This window comes from Fundulus heteroclitus, chromosome 10 (assembly GCF_011125445.2).
Source record: "Fundulus heteroclitus isolate FHET01 chromosome 10, MU-UCD_Fhet_4.1, whole genome shotgun sequence".
Taxonomy (NCBI): Eukaryota; Metazoa; Chordata; class Actinopteri; order Cyprinodontiformes; family Fundulidae; genus Fundulus; species Fundulus heteroclitus.
Genome location: NC_046370.1, coordinates 19,830,878 through 19,855,844, shown reverse-complemented (window position 1 = coordinate 19,855,844; position 24,967 = coordinate 19,830,878). Strand labels below are relative to the sequence as shown.

Below are 24,967 nucleotides of genomic sequence, written 5' to 3'. Positions count from 1 at the left end.
CAGGGAGGGCTGGATGGTGTTGAATGCACTTGAGAAGTGCATTCTGAGATATGTCTTTTGGCCAAAACCAATATCTGTGTTTTGTTGCTAGTACTTCTTTTCTTTTAATGGGGGAGTTAATCCCTCACACATTAACGAAAGGGAGTTTAGCAGTCCTGTCCATTTTGAATATTGTGAAAAAGTAAAACTCTGATCAAAATGTAACAACATAAGATGCAAATAACTTGAAGAAAATAAGATCTCCTGCTTCAACAAATATTTACATCTTCCAACTCTTACAACATCAATCTTACTGAGAGAGAGTCTAATCCCCACAAACAAGAAACAATGAAGAAAACCCACTCTTTAAGCCCCTGGAAACAAAAAACACAGGATGGGCTAAACTCCATTCCTGTTCAGTTTTTGGTACCCTCAGCGGACAACGATTTGAAAAATATGATAATGCTCCAAAAAAAAAAAAGAGCTGTATTACATATATGTACAATTGACATTACTTAAAATTACAGAATTATGACAGTGAAGGCACGGTCTTAATAATTTTGCGCCATCTTATGTAACAGTGGTTAACCATTTAAGGTCACAGCATGGACTTGCCTTGTATATAGAAAATCGCATATCCCTCATCCTAAAAGTGGACAGGAAGATAGTGATGAAAAGAGCTTAAATCAGGGGTCACCAACATGGCACCCGTGGGCACCAGGTAGCCCCCATATGTGGAGCCCTCAAGGCTTTTCAAAGAAACAGTAGAACCCTGCAGTGAGCTGCTTTTAAAATGCTATTTTATTCAGTTGCTCTTCCTTTCCAATCATACTTGTATTTACATAGATTTAAAAATGACAAAAGCATTAAAAACATTTATAATATGTAAAGTTAAGGTGAGCATGGACTCTTGTAGTTCAAAGGTCAGTACAGGTAGACCTTCGTATGACACAGTACCAATGAAGCTCTCAGTTTCTAAAAGGTTGGTGATGCCTGACTTAAATCCTGTTTCGTGTCGGATCCTCAGTTTAACAGGGTAGCGACTGGAATATTAAATATTTGAAAGCAATATTCTTGTTGAAAGCAATCATCTTGCGTTGTACCTCAATGGTGTAATCTGGGAAAAATGAGATCCGATGATTATCCAGATGAACAGCACCCTTATCTCGTAAAAACTCCACATGCCAACCATGTGGAGGTTTTAACTAAAGTGGATTAGCAGAAACATTTTCAGAAGCAATAAATTAACTCAACAATAAAAGTTCATACAAACCCCTCATGCTGTAAATATGTTTGAATTAAAGAAACATGACAACACAGTAAAACAAATAACTGTCCAGAGGTGTCTTATAAACAAAAACTGTTGTGATGAATCTCAAACACTTAAACCCTGAAATGAGCAGTTTCTATTGACTGTGAAATCTCCTTGTGTGTATCTTGAGATTATCCTTGCGTACAAAACGTACACTACAAAAACTGCAGCTAAAAGGTTTTACTCCTGAGTGGGTGCACATGTGTGCTGTAAGATGTGCCTTTTGCATATGTTTTTTTCCACATTCGTTACACACCCATTTTCCTTTTCCACTGGATATCTTGTGTTCTCTTAAATGAGTTGACATGTGATACTTTAGACCTGATTTTCGACGAAACATTCTATCACACTTATCACAGAAAAAAGGTGTTTCACCTGTGTGACGTCTAATGTGTCTTGTCAGAGTTGACTGCCGAGTAAAAGTGGCTCCACAATAACTGCAGGCAATCGGTTTCATGCCCGTGTGAGTTAACATATGTGCGTCAAGATCACCACGAAGTCTGAAACATCTATCACAAGTACTGCAGGCAAAAGGTTTCACTCCTTTATGAATTGTCATGTGGGTCTTCAGAGTTCCTTTGAGGGCAAATTTTTTACCACATTCCTGACACTGAAATGGTTTCTCTCCTGTGTGGTGAACCATGTGTAATTCAAGACCGTGCTTGTAGCGAAATGTTTTACCACATTCACCACAAATAAATGGTTTTTCTCCAGTGTGGATTCTCATGTGAAGGTTTAGACCGTGTGCTAGCCTGAATTCTTTGCCACAATCAGCACAGGCAAATGGTTTTTCTCCAGTGTGGATAGTTATATGTGATGTAAGATGATAATGATTCTTAAAAGTTTTACCACAGTCTTTACAAATAAAAGTATTCTCTTTAGCTTTGTCTCCTGGTTGCTTCTGATCTGTCTTTTCTCCTGAATGACATTTCAGATGTTTCAGGAATGACCATCGGTATGTAAACTGTTTAAAACACTCTGGGCAGCTGAAGGGTTTCTGGACAGTTTTATCTCCCACACTGCTGTTTACCCCCGACTGAACTGTCCTGGTTTCATCACTCGCTTCAGTTTCAGATGAAGAATCTAAAAACTTGTAATCATCATCATCATCATCATCATCATCATCATCCAAGCTGACTTCAGTCTCAGAAGAGTCTGAGGAATTTCTATCAGTATTTGGCTGTTTTTGAGTATTTGGATCTGGGTTACAGTCTGGTTTTGGTTCTCCACAGGCCTTTTGACCATGTTCTGTTTTCACAGGTATAGCTGAGTCAATGTTGTCTTCAGTTAACTGCAGATTCTCTTCATGCTCAATCTTCACAGCAGATTGCTCTCCTTCCTGGAGGATCCTCAGTTTCTCCTCTTTCTTCTTCATCTGGAGGAGTTCTGGGTTCTGCTGGTCCAAACTGGAGCTCCAAAGATCAGGAACCTCTTCTTTAACCACCAACGGCTGCTGTTTACCTACAGGAGACACATGGATATCATGGTTAACCAGGAACTTTTATAATCACACAAATACAATTTTGATCATGATACAAAGGTTTCTGTTGCAACGATAACTTTAGAAGTTCAGGTCTCCCTCAATGATTAAAGCAGCTATGAATGAGTGCATTTAAATGCAGGGTTTCTCCCAGCGTATTATAAGCCTGGTGCGTTTCCAGGGTTTACTCCACTGCCAGGCTAAGCATCATCTGTTTATTTTAAATGTGTCAATGTTTGATAGCGACATAAAACAGTCAAAGTTCCCATCCAGAAGTGCCACCAAAGACCATAACTTCAATCTTTTTTTCATTAAACTTCAGAAAATGTGCTTTAAGGTCATGTAGGCACTCTAGCATTGGATTAACAGAGTAACAGTCTGATTTTTGAGGGGGACATATACCTGGCTATCATCTGCATAGCAGTGGAAAGAAATACCTAAGAATGGATCCAAGTGGTAGTAAATATAAAGAAAATAAAAGAAGGCCAAGCACAGAGCCCTGTGGGACACCACATGACAGGAGCAGTGGAGGACAGAGAGTAATCAAGGCTGACACACAAAGTCCGATGTGACAGGTAGGACATGAACCATTCCAATGCTTTTCCTCTGATGCCCGCCCACTGCTCCAAACGAGCAATCAGGATTGTGTGGTCCACTGTATCAAATGATGCAGTCAAATTTAAAAGTACCAGGACAACACAGTGAGAAGACTCAGTAGCTAATATCATTAACAACTCTTAAAAGCTCTGATTCTGTGCTGTGTAATGTTTAAAACAGGATTGGAAGAGCTCAAGAATATTTTGTTCATTCAAAAAATCCATGGGCTTGGAATACACAATCTTTTCTAAGATTTTAAAGAACAAAGGCAATTTAGAAATAGACCTGAAATTAGCCAAAACAGTAGGTTTTTTTTTTTAACAAACGCTGCACAACTTCATGTTTAAAATTTGCAGGGACCACACCAGATGACAGACTGCTATTAACAAGGGACAAACATTGAAGGATCAGAAGCAGGAGGTGAAATAAGTGCTGTGGTAGAAGAACCTTTATCAATAAAGCCGAGAAGAAAGTTCTCACACACAGCAAGAGAATCCCAGTCTGTAGCGGAGTCAGAGCAGAGCTGATAACTTTAAACAACACACGAGGCTTATCACAGTTTAACAGAACACGTGATTATCACCAGACAACACTTAACAGACAGAGAGTTATTTATTAAACATTAAATAACTTTAAACTGTGTATAATTGCACAACACAACGAAACACTGCTATGAGTCTGTCGGAGTGAATCTCGATATGGCCATGGTGACCATATGATAAGAGCTTTTTTTCACTCCCTTTCCTAAACCCTGAAAGAATGCAGAGAAATGCCATTGTTGGATAAGCGCGTATAAGCAGGAGGGCTTTAAAGTTCAGCTGTAACCTTATTCAGTGTTTATTTGATCACAAGGGATCTGTTTTAAATGATCCATTCATGCGGGTCTATCTAGCAACAAAAAATACACTAACAAGTAGACAGCTGTGACGGACTCAGGAAGGGGGAATGTTGGTTTCAGCAGACAGACACGCTGTTATTGGAATATTTTTCTGAGGTCACTATGACACGACGCCAACTCAGACTGGAGATACAAGAGCACACAAGCAGCTACACAACAACTCCACGGCTCTGCTGATTGCCAAGGCCAAATGCTTGGGTTTTACTGTGCAGATAATGAATGTCCGGGATATGAATGTCTCTGTTGTTGTCTCATGACAAGGCCACTGGGGTATTACTAGAGACGCGAGAATGAAGGCTGGACAGAAACAGGGCAGATGGGCTGGTGGCCGAACCGAGGGGTGTGATTACTTTCCATCTATGTGATCTCTGCTCTGTTTCTCAAAAAAGTGCTTCATAAAAGAACTTCATGGCTCCACCGTTTCCTTAGTCAATAAGTCTAGGAAGTCAGTTATTGTTTAGAACTCACACACACGACAACCTAATAACACAAAGAAAATATTATTTTCGTGAGACATCTGCAAATGACCACAAAGCCGTTTACTTTCTGAGATCGGGTTATTGAGGGATCAATTGAGATGTGATTATCCATTAGCCTAGGGCTGCAACAACGAATCGATAAAAATCAACATGTCGCAGAACCGTTTACCGCACATGCAGGTCTGAGAGTGGCTGAGATCTCTTATTTTATTTTATTTTATTTATTTATTTGACAGGGACAGTGTACATTAATTAGCGTGCCTGCAAATGCACCAGAATTAGCCAAAATGCTATTTTTCATCTGTTGTCCCTGGACAGATCTTAAAATAGTCTACTTAAAAACACAACAGTAAGAATTTTACAGTGAACAATACAAATATAAAAAGAAATAAAAATAGCTATAACTCTTCGAAACTTGTTTAAAAATACAGAGTTCATGTGCACAATATAGAATAAAACATTCAAACAAAATAGTTATACTATATAAATAAATAAATATATATATATATATATATATATATATATATATATATATATATATATATATATATATATATATATATATATATATACACAGTAGGGAGCATTGTCACATGTAAGAAGTCATGTCTTAAGCCAAATACAGTTGACCAACTTGTCTGTGGATTTTCCGCTCCATAATAGCTATTTTCTAGTAGTCGTCTGCCAATCAGAAGGTTGTGGGTTCAATTCCAGCTTCCCCTTGTCATATGTCGATGTGCCCCTGGGCAAGGCACTTAACCCCAAATTGCCTACCGAGCTGCGTCTCGGTGTATGGGGCGTGTTGGCCTAGTGGTTAAAGCAGCGCGCTTGCACTCAGAGAAGGATGCAAGTACCCGGTTTGATCCCAGAACTCTGGCTCCTTGAGCAAGACCCTTAACCCCAGATTGCTTCCAGGGCGTCGCACATGGCGGCCCACAGCTCCCCAAGGGGATGGGTTAAAAGCAGAGAACAAATTTCATTGTAATGTGTGTTTGAATGACAATAAAGATGATATTACTATATCCACCTCATGTTGATTTTTTTCCATAACAGCTTTTCCCTTTTTAATTCTATTACTCAAAAATAATTAAGTAAGAAATCTGCAGAATGTTCCAATTTTATCCGAAAACTTGATTGTCAAAATAATCAATTATCGGAATAATCGTTTGTGACAGCCCTAATATAAAGCCCTGTGTTACAACCACCAGCCCAACGTAATTTTATTGATTCTACACGAACAAATGTGTGTCACTTACTGAGATCGTTGTTGTCTTGTTTCTGCTCCAGTTCTGAGGAGGATGCTGCAGGTATGGAGGACACCAGACTGAGTTTGTCTGCTCCGACCTTCATTATTTCAGACATTCTTGCTCCAATTGGGAATCTCCTTCTCACAATCCTAGTTTGCAGCCTTCACGTGTTCTCGTAGCTTCTTTGAAACCGGAATCAGAAACAAATCAGCATCTGATCAAATCAAGAGTATTAACAGAAATTGTAAACAGCAGCAGAGCTGCAGTGACGCTGCAGAGCAGAGAGTCTGATACCTTGGTCAGCAGCTCTGTGTCCTCTCTGCAACTGTCCCCAGTCTCTCGGTCTCCAGCTGGACAACAAGGTTAGAGGAGGTGTCCACGGAGGATTCAGTCTGTCCCACATAAGCTTGTTCACTTTGTTTTTGTTCCTAAGAAGAAGCAAACTTCCGCTGGATATAAGCTTAGCGGGTTTAAAGAAACGCGTTGAAGCGACGTGGTCACGATCGAACAATGTTCAGTAAATCGTCTAAAACACTAAAGATGTTATGAGATGAGCCGAGGCTTTGAAGGGCGTGTCAAGTAATGAGGGGTATTTCCACAAAGTTCGTATCGAGCACTGAGCTATATAATACACTGGAGTGCTGATTTTGCCGAAAAACTGAAGTCACTGGCCGCCATCTTGCTACTCCCTACTCTCACAGAATCCCATAGGATTTGGTTGCAACAACAAGCAGTTTTCTGGCTGTTTGAAAACGTTTCACAGGTAATTCTACAGTCAGTGGATGTACTAACACTATCAACTACTAGGAAATTAGGTGCTGAAATGTTTTACCTGTTATTCATATTAAATATACATATATGTATACATAAGTATGTGTATATGTGTATATGTATATATGTATACACATATGTAAATATATGTTTTTGTATATTGTTATTTACATATTTATAAATGTTAAATATATATATTTAAATGAATAAAATGCAAAATATTTCAGCACACGACTTTGTCAGTACTTGATATTTTTAGAACATAACATAAAAGTATATGGCATTTGACATTTTAAAAGTCTTAAGCCCCCCCTGAACATGAGGAAAATCCTCGTTATTCGATGCTGTAGCGCACATATTCCCTAGTTACTGGGGGGAAATAGGGAGTACCAATATGGCGGCTGGTGGCTTCAAAGCGACTCGTTCAAACAGACGGCGATTAGCACTCCAGTGTATTATATAGCTCAGTGGTGTCGAGGATTGTTTCTTCTTCTTCTTCTTCTTCTTCTTCTTTTTCTTCTTCTTCTGCTGTTTATTGGTGGTCGGCAAACAACATGGAGGTGCATTACCGCGACCTTCCAGTATGGGGTGTGAGCCGAGAAGGCTCCTCGTCAGTCAAACGCTTCCAACTTAAATTCTATAAAATAGTCCTGTCTTTTTAAAGAAAACTCACAATCTCTTTGAGAACAATCCTGCAATACTGACTTAAATATAAATGGGATTTTGTTTTCTTTCAACCGTAATCTGAAGATGTCTCTCTGCCGTTCATGTCTCATGCAATGCATAAGCACGTGTTCAACAGTCGTATCTTCCCTACAACACTCAAATTTCCCATTTGGATGTCTTCCTATCAGTCCTAAGTACTGTGTGTCCAAGTCTCAAACGTGATACTATGTCCTCTCTCCAGCTAAACTCACCACTGTACACAGTTGCCTTTGTTACATTTCCATGAATCAAATAATAGAAATGGCCTGACATCCCATCATTCGCAGTCTGTTTGCCACATTCTCTTCGTATTTGTTTTAATAATACTCTTAACTTCAGCATTCCCATACCTGAGTGGAGAATCTATTATTTATTTTCTTGCACCACGTTTTGCAAATCCATTGGCCAACTCATTATCCTCTACCAATATGGGCCAGCTTCCATGGAAGCATTACTTGTTACATCACTTGATCATTACCTCTAATAATATGTCCATCCTTGATTCTGATTCAATGTTCTTATTAATGCTTATTAATGCACTACTACAATTAGAAGCATTTAAAACTTTATCAGGTGCATTTCCTTCCACCCAGTGCAACGCAATGCCAGCAGTTCTCCTGTATTGACTGCACATTTGTCACTTGTTCGTTTATTAACTTTAATGCCAAGATCCGGAACAACATATCCAATCCATTCATTCTCCATTTCTGAATCATCTGTATACACGACTGGACTTGTCAACCAGCTGCCCTGGTATTTCCTAATTCTGGATCTTTTGATCCTTTTGTAAATATTAGGTTTATCCAAAAACTGTTTGATGGGTTACTGTTATACAATACTACATTCTGGAACTCATTTAACTCTATTGTTGATTAATTTATGCAAAGTTAAATGAACAGATGAATTATTAAATAGTTAATGTGGGGTGTTTTGATGTGGTGCAGTTGTACATAAATCCTGTACTTAATCCTGCATATTGAGTTTTTACATTACCAATTCATCCATATTTGGCTTACTGTATTCTCAATGCTGCAGTTTTGACCAAATAGGACCTATTGTGAACTTTAACACTAACTTCATATACTACCATCTGTTTTAGCCTTCTGATTTGTAGAGGCGTTTCTCCCATTTCAACTTGTAATCCTAGTGTTCTGAATGCTCCACAACAGAATCTAAGAGCATTCCATAATTCTATATCAACAAGTTTCAAATTGAACCAGTAAAGTTCCAACCCGAAAAAAATCTTTCCTTTAACAAATAATAACACCATATCAGTGCCACTGGTCAGGTTTGAGCTCACACATCAAAAAAAAATAAAAAAATAAATAAAAAAATTACTTTGGCTCCTGTTAAAGCCCTTAGAAAACAACTCAATTATTAAAAAGATAACTGGAACCCAACATTTCTAATTTATGGGATATTATTAGAACCTGCAATCACTTAAACCTTCCAAACATATTAATTAAATTAATTTACTGCCAACTAGCAGGACATACTAAACAAATTCCCATTGAATTCCAGTTATTTAATTTATATCATTTGAAAAAAGTATATTTAGTGTGTAATTTGTTATCTTAGAATTTGATTTTTTTATTGTGTTTAAATTGATATTAGACATCATTATTAATAAGGATTACTGGTTATAAACAACCAATCCTAAGTGCACAAGACATAATAACAAACTTGCAGGCCTTTAAAGAAAATATGTTATTTAATGTAGCACCTAATGCCTCTGCACAGGAAAATTTGAAGAGCATAAATTCACATCAAGTGGTCCAGCTGGAACGTAGGGTAGATTCCCTGATTCTGTGGTTTCCTTTTCTCCTTCAACAGTTTCCTCTGCACAGTCTTCATGTGTTCTCTCTGATTCTGAAACGTTTTCTCATCATCAGAACTGTGATCCTTCCACCTCAGATAACTCAGAAGTTCATATAGTAACTGTCCTCAGTCTCTTGGTCATCAGTTGAACCAGGTCCAGAACAATGTTGCCAGATCTTTGGAGAGAAACAAGCAACCAGCTAGAAAACAAGCCCAACAAGCAACACAGTACACTGGTAAACAAAGTCTGCTAGTAAATAGTATAAATGTATTAATTCATTATGGTGTTATACATAGCCAGGAGCAAAATTATGCTAAACACTTTTACTATTGAATTTTGAACAACTCAAAGTATTTGAATAACATTCTTATAAACCCTGATGAAAAGAAGAGTGTATTTTTTTTTTTTAGCAATTTTCTTTACTTTGTCATGTTTTGTGCCAGTGAAACCCATAAGCCTGTGTTCATTGGTACATGTTTTTTGTACTTCTCACTATTAGCATACTGAATTAAATCAACATTGCGAGCACATAGGCTTATTTCACTCTTCCTGATTCAGGGGGGAATACTTCCAGACATCTCCCATCTAAGGTCGGATCCAATCTTTCAGTGCACACTCCCACTCTTTATTATACCTTTTCCCTATATTTTCCCCACTTACTACAACTCAATCTCTTGCTGTCTTGTCGCTCTGGTCTCTGGCATCAGTGTTTAGGGTGACTAAGCTAACTCAGGCAGGCACAAGTAGGCTACGCCAAATGGCCAGTCCAGCCATGCCCACACCCCTCAACCCTTCAGTCACAAGCAACCCATTATTCTTCATGTATCTGGTTAAATACTTTCTAGAACACATCTGCTTGAGAAAATATGACATTTTCTACAGAAGCTAAGCAAGAAGGTGGTTCTAAACTAGGGTTTTCCCCACTGTGTTATAGGCCTGGCAAGAGAACGCTATTACAGTGTCAAAATTTTGACTGTGAACTTTCACTGTGTGTCTCTTGAGGCTATCCTTGAGTGTAAAACTTGCACTACAAACACCGTGATATCTTAGTTTTGAGTTACGATAAAACATTTTATCACACTTATCACAGAAAAAAAGGTTTTTCACCTGTGTGTGGCCTAATGTGTCTCGTCAAAGTCCCTTGCCGGGTAAGACTGGCCCCACAATGACTGCAGCCAAATGGTTTTATCCCTAAGTGGGTTAACATGTGTGCTTGAAGATCACCACATGTCTGAAACATTTGTCACAGCTACTGCAAGCAAAAGGTTTTTCTCCTTTATAAATTGCCATGTGGTTCCTCAGAGCTTCATCAACACCAAAGGTTTTTACCACATTCCTCACATTTAAATGGTTTTCTCCAGTGTGGTGAGTCATGTGACCTTTCAGACTGTGCTTGTGGCTAAATGTTTTGCCACATTCATCACAAGTAAATGGTTTTTCTCCAGTGTGGATTCTCACGTGAAGTTCAAGAACATGTGCTTGCCTGAATTCTTTGCCACAATCATCACAGGCAAATGGTTTCTCTTTGGTGTGGATATTTACATGTGATCTAAGGTGAAAAATATCCTTAAATGTTTCACCACATTTTTTACAATTAAAAATGTTCTTCTCAGCTTTGCTTTCTGATGGTTTCTGATATGTATTTTCTCCTGAATGACATTTCAGATGTTTCACGAATGACTGCCGGTATGTAAACTGTTAAACACTCTGGGCAGCGAAAGAGTTTCTGGACAGTTTTATCTCCCACACTGCTGTTTACCCCTGACTGAAGCGTCTTGGTTTTTTCAGTCTCTTCGGTTTCAGATCCAAAACTTGAAAGGTTGTAATCATTATCATCACCATCCTCCGTGCTGATTTCAGTGTCAGAAGAGTCTGAGTAATGTCTATCAGTATTTGGCTGTATTTCAGTATTTGGATCTTGGTCCCAATCAGGTTCTGGTCCTCCACAGGCCTTTTGACCATGTTTGGTTTTCACCTGTATAGCTGAGCTACAGGTTGGAGCTTCTGTCTTGCTGTTGTCTTCAGTTTTTATTCAATGAAGTTTTGATGACTGCTGATTCTCTTCATGCTCAATCTTCACAGCAGATTGCTCTCCTTCCTGAAGGATCCCCAGTTCCTTTTCTTCTCTGACAATAACTGCAGAACGATTGGTGCTTTCACAGGAAATCACCAATAAAGCAGAAGAAAGTCGCTAGATTTTTCACTAGTCGCTTGTTTTGTCGCAATGATGTGTTTAAGGACTGAAAAATGGTACCATTTGATTTTACGTGAATAGGTGCTCTCTGGTATTGAAAAAATTCAGTCAGTACCTGTTAAAGTACGAAACTCGGCACCCATTCCTATGTGACAGTGTATAATAAACACTGTAGTGTCCACTGAAAATATTTAACAAGTACAAAAAGTACAGTAGCTCTCCCTGGATGACAAAAGGATTGTGAAATGCCTGTAGAAAAAAAAACACTTTATACAAACATCCTAATACAAATATTCAAAGGAGAAACTAAAAATGACAGATTTAAATATACACTAACAAATATTTGAAAGTTATGCAAGTCTAAATTTAAAGAAATATTATATGATAAATATAACATGAAACAAATATGGAATATGCTGGTTAGTATTTAAAAACATAGCACAAGTAAATGAAATACCCCAATGGTGTGAGATAAAAATGTTGACAGTTACAAAATTAATGAAATATCTGACAGTTTTATTGTATTATTCATAAATCTTGAATCAGATCTGTCCAAAAAAATTGCTGGATCTTCCAGCAACGCACAAAAGTTTGACAGATCAATAGAAATCCACACTCGATGTTTCTAAGTGGAGTTACAAAAAAATGAATAATTGACAGTAAAAAAATTAAAGATCAAAAGATCCACTGGGCTAAAGATGTAATTGTCCATAAAAACACTGGTGTCAAGCATGAAATATAATTTGGGTTTTGCCCTTGGCCATTTTTCTTATGAGAGTTGTTGTACAGTAGAAATTTTTTACTGGGTTCCCAGCCATCTTGCTTTCATTCAAATGAGTGTAATATTGTCATCCTACAACTAGAGGACGCTGGTAGTGTCTACTAACGAGGCCAGTGGGTTAAAGGGCAAAAATGCAATGTCCCCGGAGGTGGGCGCAGGGTCTCAGGAGGTTAAAACTTGAAGTCTTCTCCACGAAGATTAAGTTCCAATTCCATTTGTATGGGATTATGGTCTGAAATCACAGCATCTAAATAGGAACAAGTTTTAATTTGTGACAGAAGCCTCTGTAAAGTCAAAAACATGTAAACTCCTGAATAGGTATGAACATTCTCTTTGTTGGTTGAACTGTGTAAGAGCCAAATATCCCCCAAACCTAATTTTCTCATGCCTCAAGTTAGAGCCATTGCAGACTTGGTTAGTGCAACAATTTTAGAAGAAGAGCAATCCATTGATGGGCTTAGAACTAGTTTGTAATCGGCACTCAAAATACACAGAGCTTCAAATGTTGCCAGCTTTTGAATCAAATAATTAAAAAATTGCAGATCGTCTAAATTTGGACCATATAGGGACACAAGTACAATCCTATTTGTATTTATTACACAATCTAGCAAATTAAATCTGTCCGATCTGTATATAATTCGGAGGTTTTTATTAACAAGCAAGGCTACACCTCTAACTTTGGATGTAAATGAAGAATAAAAAACATGGCCAATCCAGTCCCTACATAATTTTCAATGTTTAATGTCTGTGAGATGTATCACTTGGACAAAAGCAATATCTGTGTTTTGTTGCTAGTACTTCTTTTATTTTGTCAGATCTTCGGCTTTGAACTAAAACCCCACTTCCCCCACATCCTTCCTATTTTGGGTTAAAGCTCAAACTAGCTGGGGTTCTAAGGACCTCTGAATCTAACGAGTATTACCCTGTTTAGAATTCCTGTGAGACCTTTTCAGCTAGATGAGTAGGATACGACTGACCGGCTAACCACCTTCGTCCTAGGGCCACACCCTTCTTCAGTGGACAGGTCAGGCAACCTAGTAGCCCGAAGCCACCTGTACCCCGACCACCGCCCTAGTTAACGGTGGCTCCTACTCCTATAAATCAGCACTTGTTACACGATCAGTATTTTTTAAAGACTCAAAAGTCCCTAAGGGTGTTGTTTTATAGTTTGGGCTAAAGGCAACCTTTTAAGACCTCCAAAATACTTCTAGAACCACGCACCATGACTATTTTACAATCATAGAAGAACCAAGAAAATGTTGACTCACAAATTGAATGTCCACAACTTCTAATAAAATTTTATATGCTTCTTTAATTAGTATGCTTTTGCAGGGGATTAGAAACAGCATTAAGCAATTTAACAGATTACAATTTAATATTTAATCAACTTCCTATCTCTTATCTAAGGCTGCTTACTAATACGTTCAGGAGAGGAGTTTGACTTTAGAGGAGCAACTGACCCGAACCTATGATGGAAACTCATAGTGGCTTTGATTGCTGGATGAAGAGCTGTTCGACCGAACAACGCGCCTTCTCTTGATGGCAAACCTGACGTCCCGTTGATGCCCCACTCACAAAGACTCACACCACGAGTCTCTGCCTTGATGTCCGTGCCTGAGGTGCTTCTCCTTGGCTCGAGAGGGTGGTTTAACTGCAGAACTGACATCTAGCAGGTGCAACTCGCATCTTCGGGGCATCTAGGTTCAGCTCATCGACCAGGTCAAACCACAGCAGTTCTTCTTGACAGGATTTGCAGATCGTTGGCCCCGAATTGTGGAAAAACACGAAAAATAGATAATCTGACTCAGTCTCGGCAGTTCTCAGAGACACGGGCGCCGTGTTCTTCCTTTGGCTCCACGATCGTCCTTCCGTCTTGGGTCTTCTTCTCTTCTGCTCCGCGCTGCATGTCTTCTGAGATGAGAATCTGAGCCACGAGTACCCAAATCACCCTTCTTTTATGTGCTGAGAGAGCCGTTGGGAGGTTGCAAACCTCAACCTCCCCCTGTCTCCACCGAACACTTGCACCCAGTACCTTATCACCTCATAAACTTTTCACCCTAAGCAGATATCTGGCCGAGTCAAAAGTTTTCGCTCCTCTTTCTCCGACCCCAGGCAGCAGGTCATTGAACCAAACTGTCTGATTCCACTTCCTCTTTTCTTCTCGGCAGATTTCCTGTAGCCAGCAGCTGCAGTCTCCTTCCAAGCGCTACTTCCTTTTTCCACAAACTTTTTTCTCCTTAGCCTGTCTGACACTTGGACTGCACTAAAATAATCATCATTTCACTAATTTAATACATGAATGCTTGATCTTTTTAAGAAAGAAAAACAATCAGTCAAAACATGCAGTTTAATAAAAAGAAAACAATCAATTTAAATACACAATTAAAGAGCTCTTAATGTTATCTTTTTTATGTAATACCTTTAATTTCCAAATTATCTCTTAATTTTGAATGATAGAGAATATGGTTGAGCTCACCACACCACCGATTTTAGAGGTATTTTGACACCCCCTTCTTGAGGTCAACCAGATTCGACAGCCAAGGTCCCTGCAGGACCCCAGAACAGTCCATTCAGGTCAAAACAGCTGATCTCCAGGACATCATCACAGAGTTTTCAGTTAACCATATGAATCAAACCCTTAAGATTGTGACTCCCCACTCAAAACAATTGACCTTACCCTAGGGAAATTAATGTTACATGATTATAAAATTGAAGAGAAAAAATCTTGGCAGGAAAAAAAAAATAAAAATAAAAATCTTCGCAGCTGAGCAGCAAGCAAAAAATAAAAAAACAGGCCCTTTAACGCCGAGGTTCCGGCCTGGGCAGCCAGCCAGGGGGAACTGAACAGCGGGTCAGGGTCCAAGGCCGCGTTGGTGTAGGTGAACACGGCAGCATAGGTCATCAACCACATCATGGATGGAAAATCTGAGATAAACTGCAGCCTATACACCATAGACACGTCCGACTTCTAAAAGCCGCCTCCCCTTAAACTCTTCTTGACAGGCGGTGCAGTACGTCAGATTACCTTCATTCCATGAACAGCAGCATGAGGTAGGGAAAACTTTACCCAGGTCCCAGCATGTGATGAAAATCCCACTAGGAAGGTGTCGTACTCGGCAGTCCCCACATACTTCGGCATCAGTGACGTTGACTTGATGTTCCAGTAGTCGAGTGAGCTCTCTGCCTGAGGCATGGTGACTCAGGGTTTTTCCTTTCCCCGGCACTTGCCAGCGGACTTCAAGCTGGATTGAAGATTGGCAAACGGTGCAGCAGTAGTTGAGCTTCTGCCACAAGAACTTCTCATCTTCTTCTGGCAGGAGTCCTTTTTTAACCCATTTCAATTTCTTCAAAGCTCTTCCTACCCAGAGCTCTGAAGTGGTTCTTCTAATGACAACCACCCCTGTTACAGTGGCCAGTCTGATATAGGGTGGCACGGTGCATGATTCACTGGCCATTCTCCGGTCTCTGGTTTTCCTTAGCTAAGAACTGGCTTGAGCTGCTCCACCCCTTGGATCCCCTTCTTGTGCAGCAGCACAGTGTTACAATCTAAAACCTGCTTTACCAGCACTAAAAGGTACTTCTCACCTCTTTTTCCTGTCATCCCCATGGGGCCCACAACATCTATGCAAACTGACCCCCCACGGGACGATGCTTTAATGGTTAAGCCATCCGTACGCTGCCCTCGGCGACCTGCGTTGTATCGACCACATACTTCACAGCCCCTCAGCACGCGACGGACCTGTTTTAGCGGGACCCAGAGTTCTTGCTCTTCCAATTCCTTACGGGTAGGTAGCACGCCTGCATGTCCCAAGGCCTCATGCACGCTCCGCACTACCTCATCCACGTACACAGCTGGGACCACCCGACCCCGGGGTGTCCTGTCCCACTTCTCGATCCCGACAAAGACGATTCTTCTCTGTTGGACGTCACGGTCCACTTCATCATTTCCGCGCCAATGCGCTCCATTTCTGGTGTGAGCTCTCTGACGCTCCACCTGGAGATCTAGGTCCAGCCTCAACTCGGCTATCTTCTTCCACAGGTCATGATATGCAACTTGTTTCCCCTTGGCAGTTTCAAAACCATTTTCTTCCCAAATGGATAAATCTTCTTTCAGGGCCTGAGCACAGTAGTAACTGTCCGTTACAATTTTAGCCCTTTTCACCTTCCTCTTTATCAGCTCCAGCAGGCCCTCTAATACTGCAGTCACTTCACCCACCTGTGCACTCCCTGGGGTCTTACCTTTCTGACGACATTTTTCCTTGTCGTGTTGCTTCAGTATGAACCCCCAGTAAGCAGCTTGGTCAGGCCCTTTCCTTGAACCATCCGTGTACAGCACCCACTCCGGAGGCTCCTCTTGCTCGTGTGTTGATAGCTTCTTCCTGCAGGCTGGCTGTGCTGGTCCGATCTCGAGGTCAGGGTCGAGCAGGATGTCTTCCCACCTGCCCCATCTTGTGTTCGTAGCCTTGGTACTTTCAATTGTTCCTTTCCTCAGGTACTTATGTACCTGACTTTGTGTGATCACTTTGAGAGGCTGTCCTTGCGCCAGGTCTTTTAACACGCTCCAATACCTGGCCAGTACTGCCAACTCTTTTTCTTCTTGGGGGTATTTCTTTTCAACCGATGACAATGTATAACTCCAAATGGTCACCAACCCCCCCATTTCATTACTCACTTTGATCATGGCATCTTCACCCTCACAGCTGATTTCTGCCACCAACCTGGACGTTAGGCTTCTCGGCTCAAGCCGTACGGCTTGTTGAATTGCTTTCTTCAGCTGATCGAGGTCGTGTTGATTCGATGCTGTCCATGTCCATTGTTTTCCAGTCCTTTCTTCTTTCTCTCCCTCTTGTTTTCTCAGGCAGGCATACAGTGGCTTGGCGTACTTTTGATAATTAGGAACGTGATCACGGACATAATTACACAGACCCAGGATTTTTTGCAAGTCATTCTCGGATCTCGGGGCTCTGATCCGATCTAGCTTCTCCCTGTACCCCTCAGAAAGCCCCAGGTCAGCCGATACTTGAAACCCCAGATAATTTACCTGGAATTGCCCGAACTGACATTTCTTCAAGTTCAGCTTCAGGCCCGCTGCAGTGATTCTTTCGACTACTTTCTGCAGCCTCTCCAGATGTTCTTCTTCCGTGTCGTCTGCGATAAATACATCGTCAATATACACCGTCGCCTCTAGGTCACTCAGAACTTCCATGACCGCTGACTGAAACACGTTGGGGGAGTTTTTATACCCCTGCGGCAGCCTTTGCCACACGTAGCTCTTGCCTTTATGGGTGAAAGCCGTTTTACCCTGTGACTGTTTTGCAATTCGGAGAGAAAAGAATCCATTTGCGAGGTCAATGCAAGATTTAAACTTTTTAACCCTCAGTGTCTTCAGGGCTCCCTGTGGATTAATCAGGCTGGCTCTGTTAGCCACTGTCCTGCGGTTAAGGGCCTTGAAGTTTATCACCGGCCGCCAGCCGCCTCCAGCCGATTCCGGTTTCTTCACTGCTTGAATAGGGCTGTTTGTGATGGGGTTGAGCTCTTCTCTGATGATTTCTAAGGCTTTCAGTTCTTTCACAATTTTGTCCATCTCTTCTACAGCACCTGGATTTAAGGGATACTGCCGAACAGGGGGGTGAACCCCCCCTTCTATGAGGTGAACAAACTTAGTTCCCAGATCCCCGCAATCATTCTTGAATCTGGCTACATTAGCTGCAGTGATGATCTGTCGCAGCTTCTCTTTCCCGTCAGGGGAGAAGTTGCTCTCTTTCAACTTTTGCTCTGTCACCTCTGGCACATTTACAGGTTTATACCATTCACTAGCAGCTGGTTTCTCTGATGTGGAGCCAATCTTTACTAACCTGGATTTTAACTTCTTCAGCCTGCGACCCACTGAACGTCGATTTTTCGTTGGGTGGTTTAGTCTTTTTAAATCTGTTACTGTGATTAAATTGTATGGACCTTTTACCCAAACTATCCCTTTCCAGGTCCCATACTGCATCTCCTCAATGGTCCCGTTAGCCAACTGGACCTGCAGGTGTCCCGTGGTGACTAGGTTTTTGCGGGTCATCGACACCTCTGCCCCCGTGTCCACCAGGTAGGGATCCCCATCCACCTTTGTATAGATTTCGTCCCCCACCCAGTAGGCATTATCCAGGGTGACCCGCGACCTGTCCGTTATCATTTGGTTGGCTCTTCAGTCCCTGCACGCCGGGACTCATAAAGAGCCTTCCTTTGTTCTGGTGTCAGCTTTTGATACTCTTCAGAAGACAAATAGGTTTTATAACCTGGTTGTTGGGATGTGAAGGCCCGCCCCGAATTCCTGTTTTTTGACCCCTGAGCTGTTTGGAACGTGGAACGAGGCGGAAGGTCAGCCGGAGGCTTCAGGTTTGTTTTGGTTGGGACTCGTGTTCCCGACCCGGCTTCTTTACGCCGCTTGTCGTCATAAAACTTGCGTTCCAGGTCATAAGATCTCACCTCATACTCAATCTGGGTCAGTGTGGTGTCACGCACGGGCATCTTTTTAAAGTTGATGTGGCCAGGTCTGTTGTGGGTCACCTCCCGCAGGGCTTTTAGATACCTCGCCGGTGCCACCACCCGTCGGAGGTCGGCCCAGACTGCAGAGAGGGTCTGGCCCTGGTCCAGCCGATCCTTCGCTCGTTCGATGCATGAGTCCTCTGCATCTATCTCATCCACAACAAGCCTTTCATAGTAACTCCGTGCAGACTCATCCTTCACAACGGGGTTTCCGGTAGTCTGTCCCAGCCACATTTTTCTTGCTTCTTCGTTTGTTGTGGCATATTCGACCATCGGCCAAGCTCTTTTAAGATAAGCATCAATAGACTCACTCGGATCTTTTTGGGGAACCATCATCCTTATCTTTTTCAGCTCCTGATATCCCATATTCTCTGAGTTAACCGTAGGAGCTGCAGGTGCTGAATCGCTATGAGTCGAAATAGGGTTTTGTGAGGATAACAACCCAGGAGCTACATTATCCTCTCCCTCCGAAACAGCCTCAACTTTATGTACTAGCTCCTTGGAATAGTTATAAACTGCTTTTTTCATTCTCCTGAGCATCACATCATGAGCTATCCCCACATAGGCGGGCCGAAACTTGTGGGTTAAATTTTGATAAGCAGCTAAGGTGGGATAAGACGGCATCATTAAAACATTTGCCCACTCACAAACAGTAGCTTTTACCTTAAGTTCAAGCTCGTCGTCCTGCCGGTCACGCCACACCACAGGGATGGTATACTGCCTCTGTCCGACATCAGGGATGAACGCCCGTCTCCCATCCTTCGTTTGCACAGGACTCCATGTTAGGTCCCTTGCGATCCTTTTGGATGCTTGGTAGATGTCGAAAACCTCCACTTCTTTCTTCTGCCCCTTGCGATGACCGATCCTCAAGGCCTTGTGTCCCGACGCCAGAGGTGCAGGAACCGAAGTGATGCTGTCGCTGTCCCGGTCGTCGTCCTCCGACCCGCTGGGAAGCTTGGGTTCGTCGTCCTCACTGAGTGCGCTGTCGATCTCCTCGGGCGACATCCTTAGGTTCCCCCTCGTTTAGTGCTGTCATCTTGGCTGGTCTTGGCGTTAGGTCCCGGGCTGCTTCTGGTGACTTAATCGGCCGGAGGTTGATTTTTGTCACTTTTCCCTTACTATCGGCTGAAGCGCTATAGGCCATGGCTCGGGTACCTTTCCTCACCGCCGTCCTCACTGCTGCTGCTTTCAGGTCCTCCTCAGTGATCGGAGGAGGATCATCCTCATTCGACTCCTCACTCTGCTTCTCCGGCCGCCGGCCCTGGAGAAGACCAGTTGGTATGATAGTCGTCACTCCCGAGTGGAAGGCATTTGCTGGTTTGTTCCCGCTCATTTTTGACAACATTGTTAGCCCATCTTTCTTCTTACTCATGTGCAGGGCTGGAGGGATGGTGACAATTACCTCTCTCAAGGGCGCATCTGGGCTAATTGTCCTAGCTGTGGTGGTTATACCCACCACGGTCACATTTTCAGCATCTGTCCAACTCATATGCTTGGTTCGGACCCCGCTCACACTCACCACAATCCTCCTACAGCGCTCATTGTTCGCTGCAGTAACCCCAGCCCCCAAAAGGTCCATCAGTTGTTCTTGATATCGTTCCAGATCTTCTCCTTCGGAACAGGCTCTGAATGGAATGTGGATTACTAACCAGTAAGGGAGTTCTGCACCGTATGTGATCATGATGTCCCCTGGCTGTCTGCTTTCTCTCCGCTTCTCTCTCACCATATGTTGATACTCCTGGCCAGCCCGCTCCTTCAGCTGCCTCCTGAAGTTGCGATCATACAGCTTGTATCCATACGAGGTGATCACCAATAATGCATCTCCCTCCAGGTCCCATGGCTCCGCAACAAGCCTGTAATATGTGACACCGTGGGGGTATGGGGTGCGTTGAGCTGAAATCGGGATGGGGTCCAACCCCCTTTTCATTCTCTTCGTCCTGGACTTTTTTGAAGCTTTTTTATTTCTTCCTGGTTTGCTAATTTCTTCTTCCGAGGACTGCGACTGTTCCTCTGAATCTTGTTGGGAATCCACTTCTCGGAATTTCGGGATGGTCCCCGAAACGCGCCCTCTCGCAGGCAGCGAAGCCCGCCTCGTGGTACTACTCATCTGGGGATGGAAGTCATGGCTCACAGATGGTCTTGAAGAGCTCATGATTTTCAGCAAATCCTCCCCTAAACAACCTTCTGTGTGGTTTGGGTTTTCCTTCAGCTGAGCGTTGATGTTATCTAACCTATTGTCGATGCTGTCGAGCTGTTCTCCCGCACGTCTCATCAAATCTTTCCCGGACATTTTAACATTAACAAGCCCTGCTCCTTTTTCGTCATCAGAAATCACGGTTACCTCCTCTTCTCCATGCAATGGGTCCGGTGAAGGAGAGCCTTGCCGCGATGAAAGGGGGGCCTCGCCGACTTCAGACTCGGTGTCTTCATTTTTTCTCTTTTCATTCATCTCTCTGAACAGGCTCAACCTCTCCAACTCTGTCTTATACTGGGCTTTCTGGGGTGCTGCTCTGGTGCTTTCATCAATCAAATAACCATTTACCCCCAGAACTCTGGACACCATTTTTATCAGTGGATCATATTCGACAGACGGGCTGTACAGGGATATTACCTTCCCTTCCCACTTTTCCAGGACGTCGGCAAGCCACTTCAGCCAACGCTGGGTCTCTTCACAGTTGTGGGTCGGTCCCGGATCCACCAACACCGTCAGTCTGAGCCTATGATACAACTGAGGCACTTCATAGTAACCTTTCTGTTTACAACTATATTCCATCATCGTTCTCGCTGTCTCCTCAGCGCCAGCATGGCGGCCGAGGAATAACTTCTTCATTGACACAGTCCAACTGTCATAGCCTCTTCCATGAAATAAAAATTCAGTGTTATAGCTTACTTTGAATTTTCGGGGAGTTGCATCTGTCAGTCCTTGGGATTCCCCTGGATCTCTCCTCGGTACCTCTTGCCCAGAGAGGTCATCCGAGAACTGGGACTCACAATTTTCAATGGCCTCAGCCATCCTTTGTCTTTGTCGTCTCGAGTTGTCTGCCGCCCCAAAGCCTCTCCTGGATCCTCGGAGCAGGGATGAGTGCAGACCACTGGCTACTAGCTTTACTATATGGGTCAGGTCAGTTACCCTCAATAAAGCTCATCCCTCACCTACGCCGACGGTAGTTACTGCGAGGGTTGTGACTGACGGCCGGAGCCAGCCACTAACAATCCTACTCAACTTCAGATTGTTACAGGTTGTGGTCTATGAAGCAGCCTTTCTACTCCCTACCACTACTTTTTGGGGTCTCCCTCTCTCAGGGCCCCACGTTGGGCGCCATGTCAGATCTTCGGCTTTGAACTAAAACCCCACTTCCCCCACATCCTTCCTATTTTGGGTTAAAGCTCAAACTAGCTGGGGTTCTAAGGACCTCTGAATCTAACGAGTATTACCCTGTTTAGAATTCCTGTGAGACCTTTTCAGCTAGATGAGTAGGATACGACTGACCGGCTAACCACCTTCGTCCTAGGGCCACACCCTTCTTCAGTGGACAGGTCAGGCAACCTAGTAGCCCGAAGCCACCTGTACCCCGACCACCGCCCTAGTTAACGGTGGCTCCTACTCCTATAAATCAGCACTTGTTACACGATCAGTATTTTTTAAAGACTCAAAAGTCCCTAAGGGTGTTGTTTTATAGTTTGGGCTAAAGGCAACCTTTTAAGACCTCCAAAATACTTCTAGAACCACGCACCATGACTATTTTACAATCATAGAAGAACCAAGAAAATGTTGACTCACAAATTGAATGTCCACAACTTCTAATAAAATTTTATATGCTTCTTTAATTAGTATGCTTTTGCAGGGGATTAGAAACAGCATTAAGCAATTTAACAGATTACAATTTAATATTTAATCAACTTCCTATCTCTTATCTAAGGCTGCTTACTAATACGTTCAGGAGAGGAGTTTGACTTTAGAGGAGCAACTGACCCGAACCTATGATGGAAACTCATAGTGGCTTTGATTGCTGGATGAAGAGCTGTTCGACCGAACAACGCGCCTTCTCTTGATGGCAAACCTGACGTCCCGTTGATGCCCCACTCACAAAGACTCACACCACGAGTCTCTGCCTTGATGTCCGTGCCTGAGGTGCTTCTCCTTGGCTCGAGAGGGTGGTTTAACTGCAGAACTGACATCTAGCAGGTGCAACTCGCATCTTCGGGGCATCTAGGTTCAGCTCATCGACCAGGTCAAACCACAGCAGTTCTTCTTGACAGGATTTGCAGATCGTTGGCCCCGAATTGTGGAAAAACACGAAAAATAGATAATCTGACTCAGTCTCGGCAGTTCTCAGAGACACGGGCGCCGTGTTCTTCCTTTGGCTCCACGATCGTCCTTCCGTCTTGGGTCTTCTTCTCTTCTGCTCCGCGCTGCATGTCTTCTGAGATGAGAATCTGAGCCACGAGTACCCAAATCACCCTTCTTTTATGTGCTGAGAGAGCCGTTGGGAGGTTGCAAACCTCAACCTCCCCCTGTCTCCACCGAACACTTGCACCCAGTACCTTATCACCTCATAAACTTTTCACCCTAAGCAGATATCTGGCCGAGTCAAAAGTTTTCGCTCCTCTTTCTCCGACCCCAGGCAGCAGGTCATTGAACCAAACTGTCTGATTCCACTTCCTCTTTTCTTCTCGGCAGATTTCCTGTAGCCAGCAGCTGCAGTCTCCTTCCAAGCGCTACTTCCTTTTTCCACAAACTTTTTTCTCCTTAGCCTGTCTGACACTTGGACTGCACTAAAATAATCATCATTTCACTAATTTAATACATGAATGCTTGATCTTTTTAAGAAAGAAAAACAATCAGTCAAAACATGCAGTTTAATAAAAAGAAAACAATCAATTTAAATACACAATTAAAGAGCTCTTAATGTTATCTTTTTTATGTAATACCTTTAATTTCCAAATTATCTCTTAATTTTGAATGATAGAGAATATGGTTGAGCTCACCACACCACCGATTTTAGAGGTATTTTGACAGAGTTAATCCCTCACACATTAACGAAATGCAGTTTAACAGTCCTGTCCATTTTAAATATTATGAAAAAATAAAACTCTGATCATTATGTAACAACATAAGATGCAAATACTAACTATAATAACTGGAATACTAAATAGTTACTTGAAAAAAATAAGATCTCCTGCTTTAACAAATGTTTACAGCTTCTAACTCTTACAATATCAATGTTATTATTGATAGTCTTATCCCCACGAAAAAAGAAACAATGAAGAAAACCCACTCTTTAAGCCCCTGAAAACAAAAAACACAGGATGGTCTAAATTCCATTCCTGTTCAGTTTTTGGCACCCTCAGCGGAGAACGATTTGAAAAATATGATAATGCTCCAAAAAAAAAAAAAAGAGCTGTATTACATATATGTACAATTGACAAAACTTAAAATTACAGAATTATGACAGTGAAGGCACGGTCTTAATAATTTTGCGCCGTCTTATGTAAAAGTGGTTAACCATTTAAGGTCACAGCATGGACTTGCCTTGTATATAGAAAATCGCATATCCCTCAACCAAACAGTGGACAGGAAGATAGTGATGAAAAGCGCTAAATCCTGCTTCGTGTCGGATCCTCAGTTTAGCAGGGTAGCAGCTGGCAATTTTTCTTCCCCGGTTTTTAATTCCCCTTGTTGAAAGCAATCATTTTGCTCTGTACCTCAATGGTGTAATCTGGGAAAAATGAGATCCGATGATTATCCAGATGGACAGCCCCCTTATCTCTGTCCAAACAGAGCACCTTGTCTGTGAAGTTGAGAAACTTCACGAGAATGGGGCTGACTCACTCCGACTCTTGTCCAAGGCGGTGTGCTCTCTCGATGGTGACAGGGGCTGGAAAGTGTTCGTCCCCGAGGAGCCGCGGGATGCGTCGCTCCACATGCCAAACACATCGTCACCTTCGGCCATTTCTGGGATGTTTACATTTTCAACATTTGATATTCTGCTCTGGTTTTCCAAGTCATCCATTTCTGCTTTAGAAAGGCTATCTCCTTCTCCATTTTACCTATGAGGGCTTCAGAGAGGTTATCTTTGTTAGCTCTGATCCTTGTCTCCATTTCCTTCAGCTGTTCTGCCAGCATTGATAATGACAGTTCAGTCTTTGTCAGCCATTGTTGAATATCATCTG

The 24,967-nt window shown here is 42.4% G+C and overlaps 2 protein-coding genes across 4 annotated transcripts in view; both read right to left on the bottom strand.

The window, feature by feature from the left end:
* The window catches only part of LOC110366533 (gastrula zinc finger protein XlCGF57.1), a 77,406-nt gene that overhangs the window by 16,841 nt on the left and 35,598 nt on the right, over positions 1 to 24,967 (bottom strand). The window lies entirely within an intron of this gene.
* LOC118564374 (zinc finger protein OZF-like) lies at positions 895 to 6,662 on the bottom strand. Of its 3 annotated transcripts, none has more exons than XM_036142287.1 (3): positions 6,287 to 6,662; positions 6,002 to 6,206; positions 895 to 2,752 (listed from the first exon to the last, which is right to left on the bottom strand). In XM_036142287.1, exons 2-3 carry the CDS (start codon positions 6,105 to 6,107, stop codon positions 1,386 to 1,388), a joined length of 1,473 nt encoding a protein of 490 aa, XP_035998180.1. In that variant the 5' UTR covers positions 6,108 to 6,206; positions 6,287 to 6,662; the 3' UTR covers positions 895 to 1,385. The 3 variants fall into 3 exon arrangements, with proteins under 3 accessions (XP_035998180.1, XP_035998179.1, XP_035998181.1); XM_036142286.1 differs by having other exon boundaries at positions 6,002 to 6,174; XM_036142288.1 differs by having other exon boundaries at positions 6,002 to 6,171.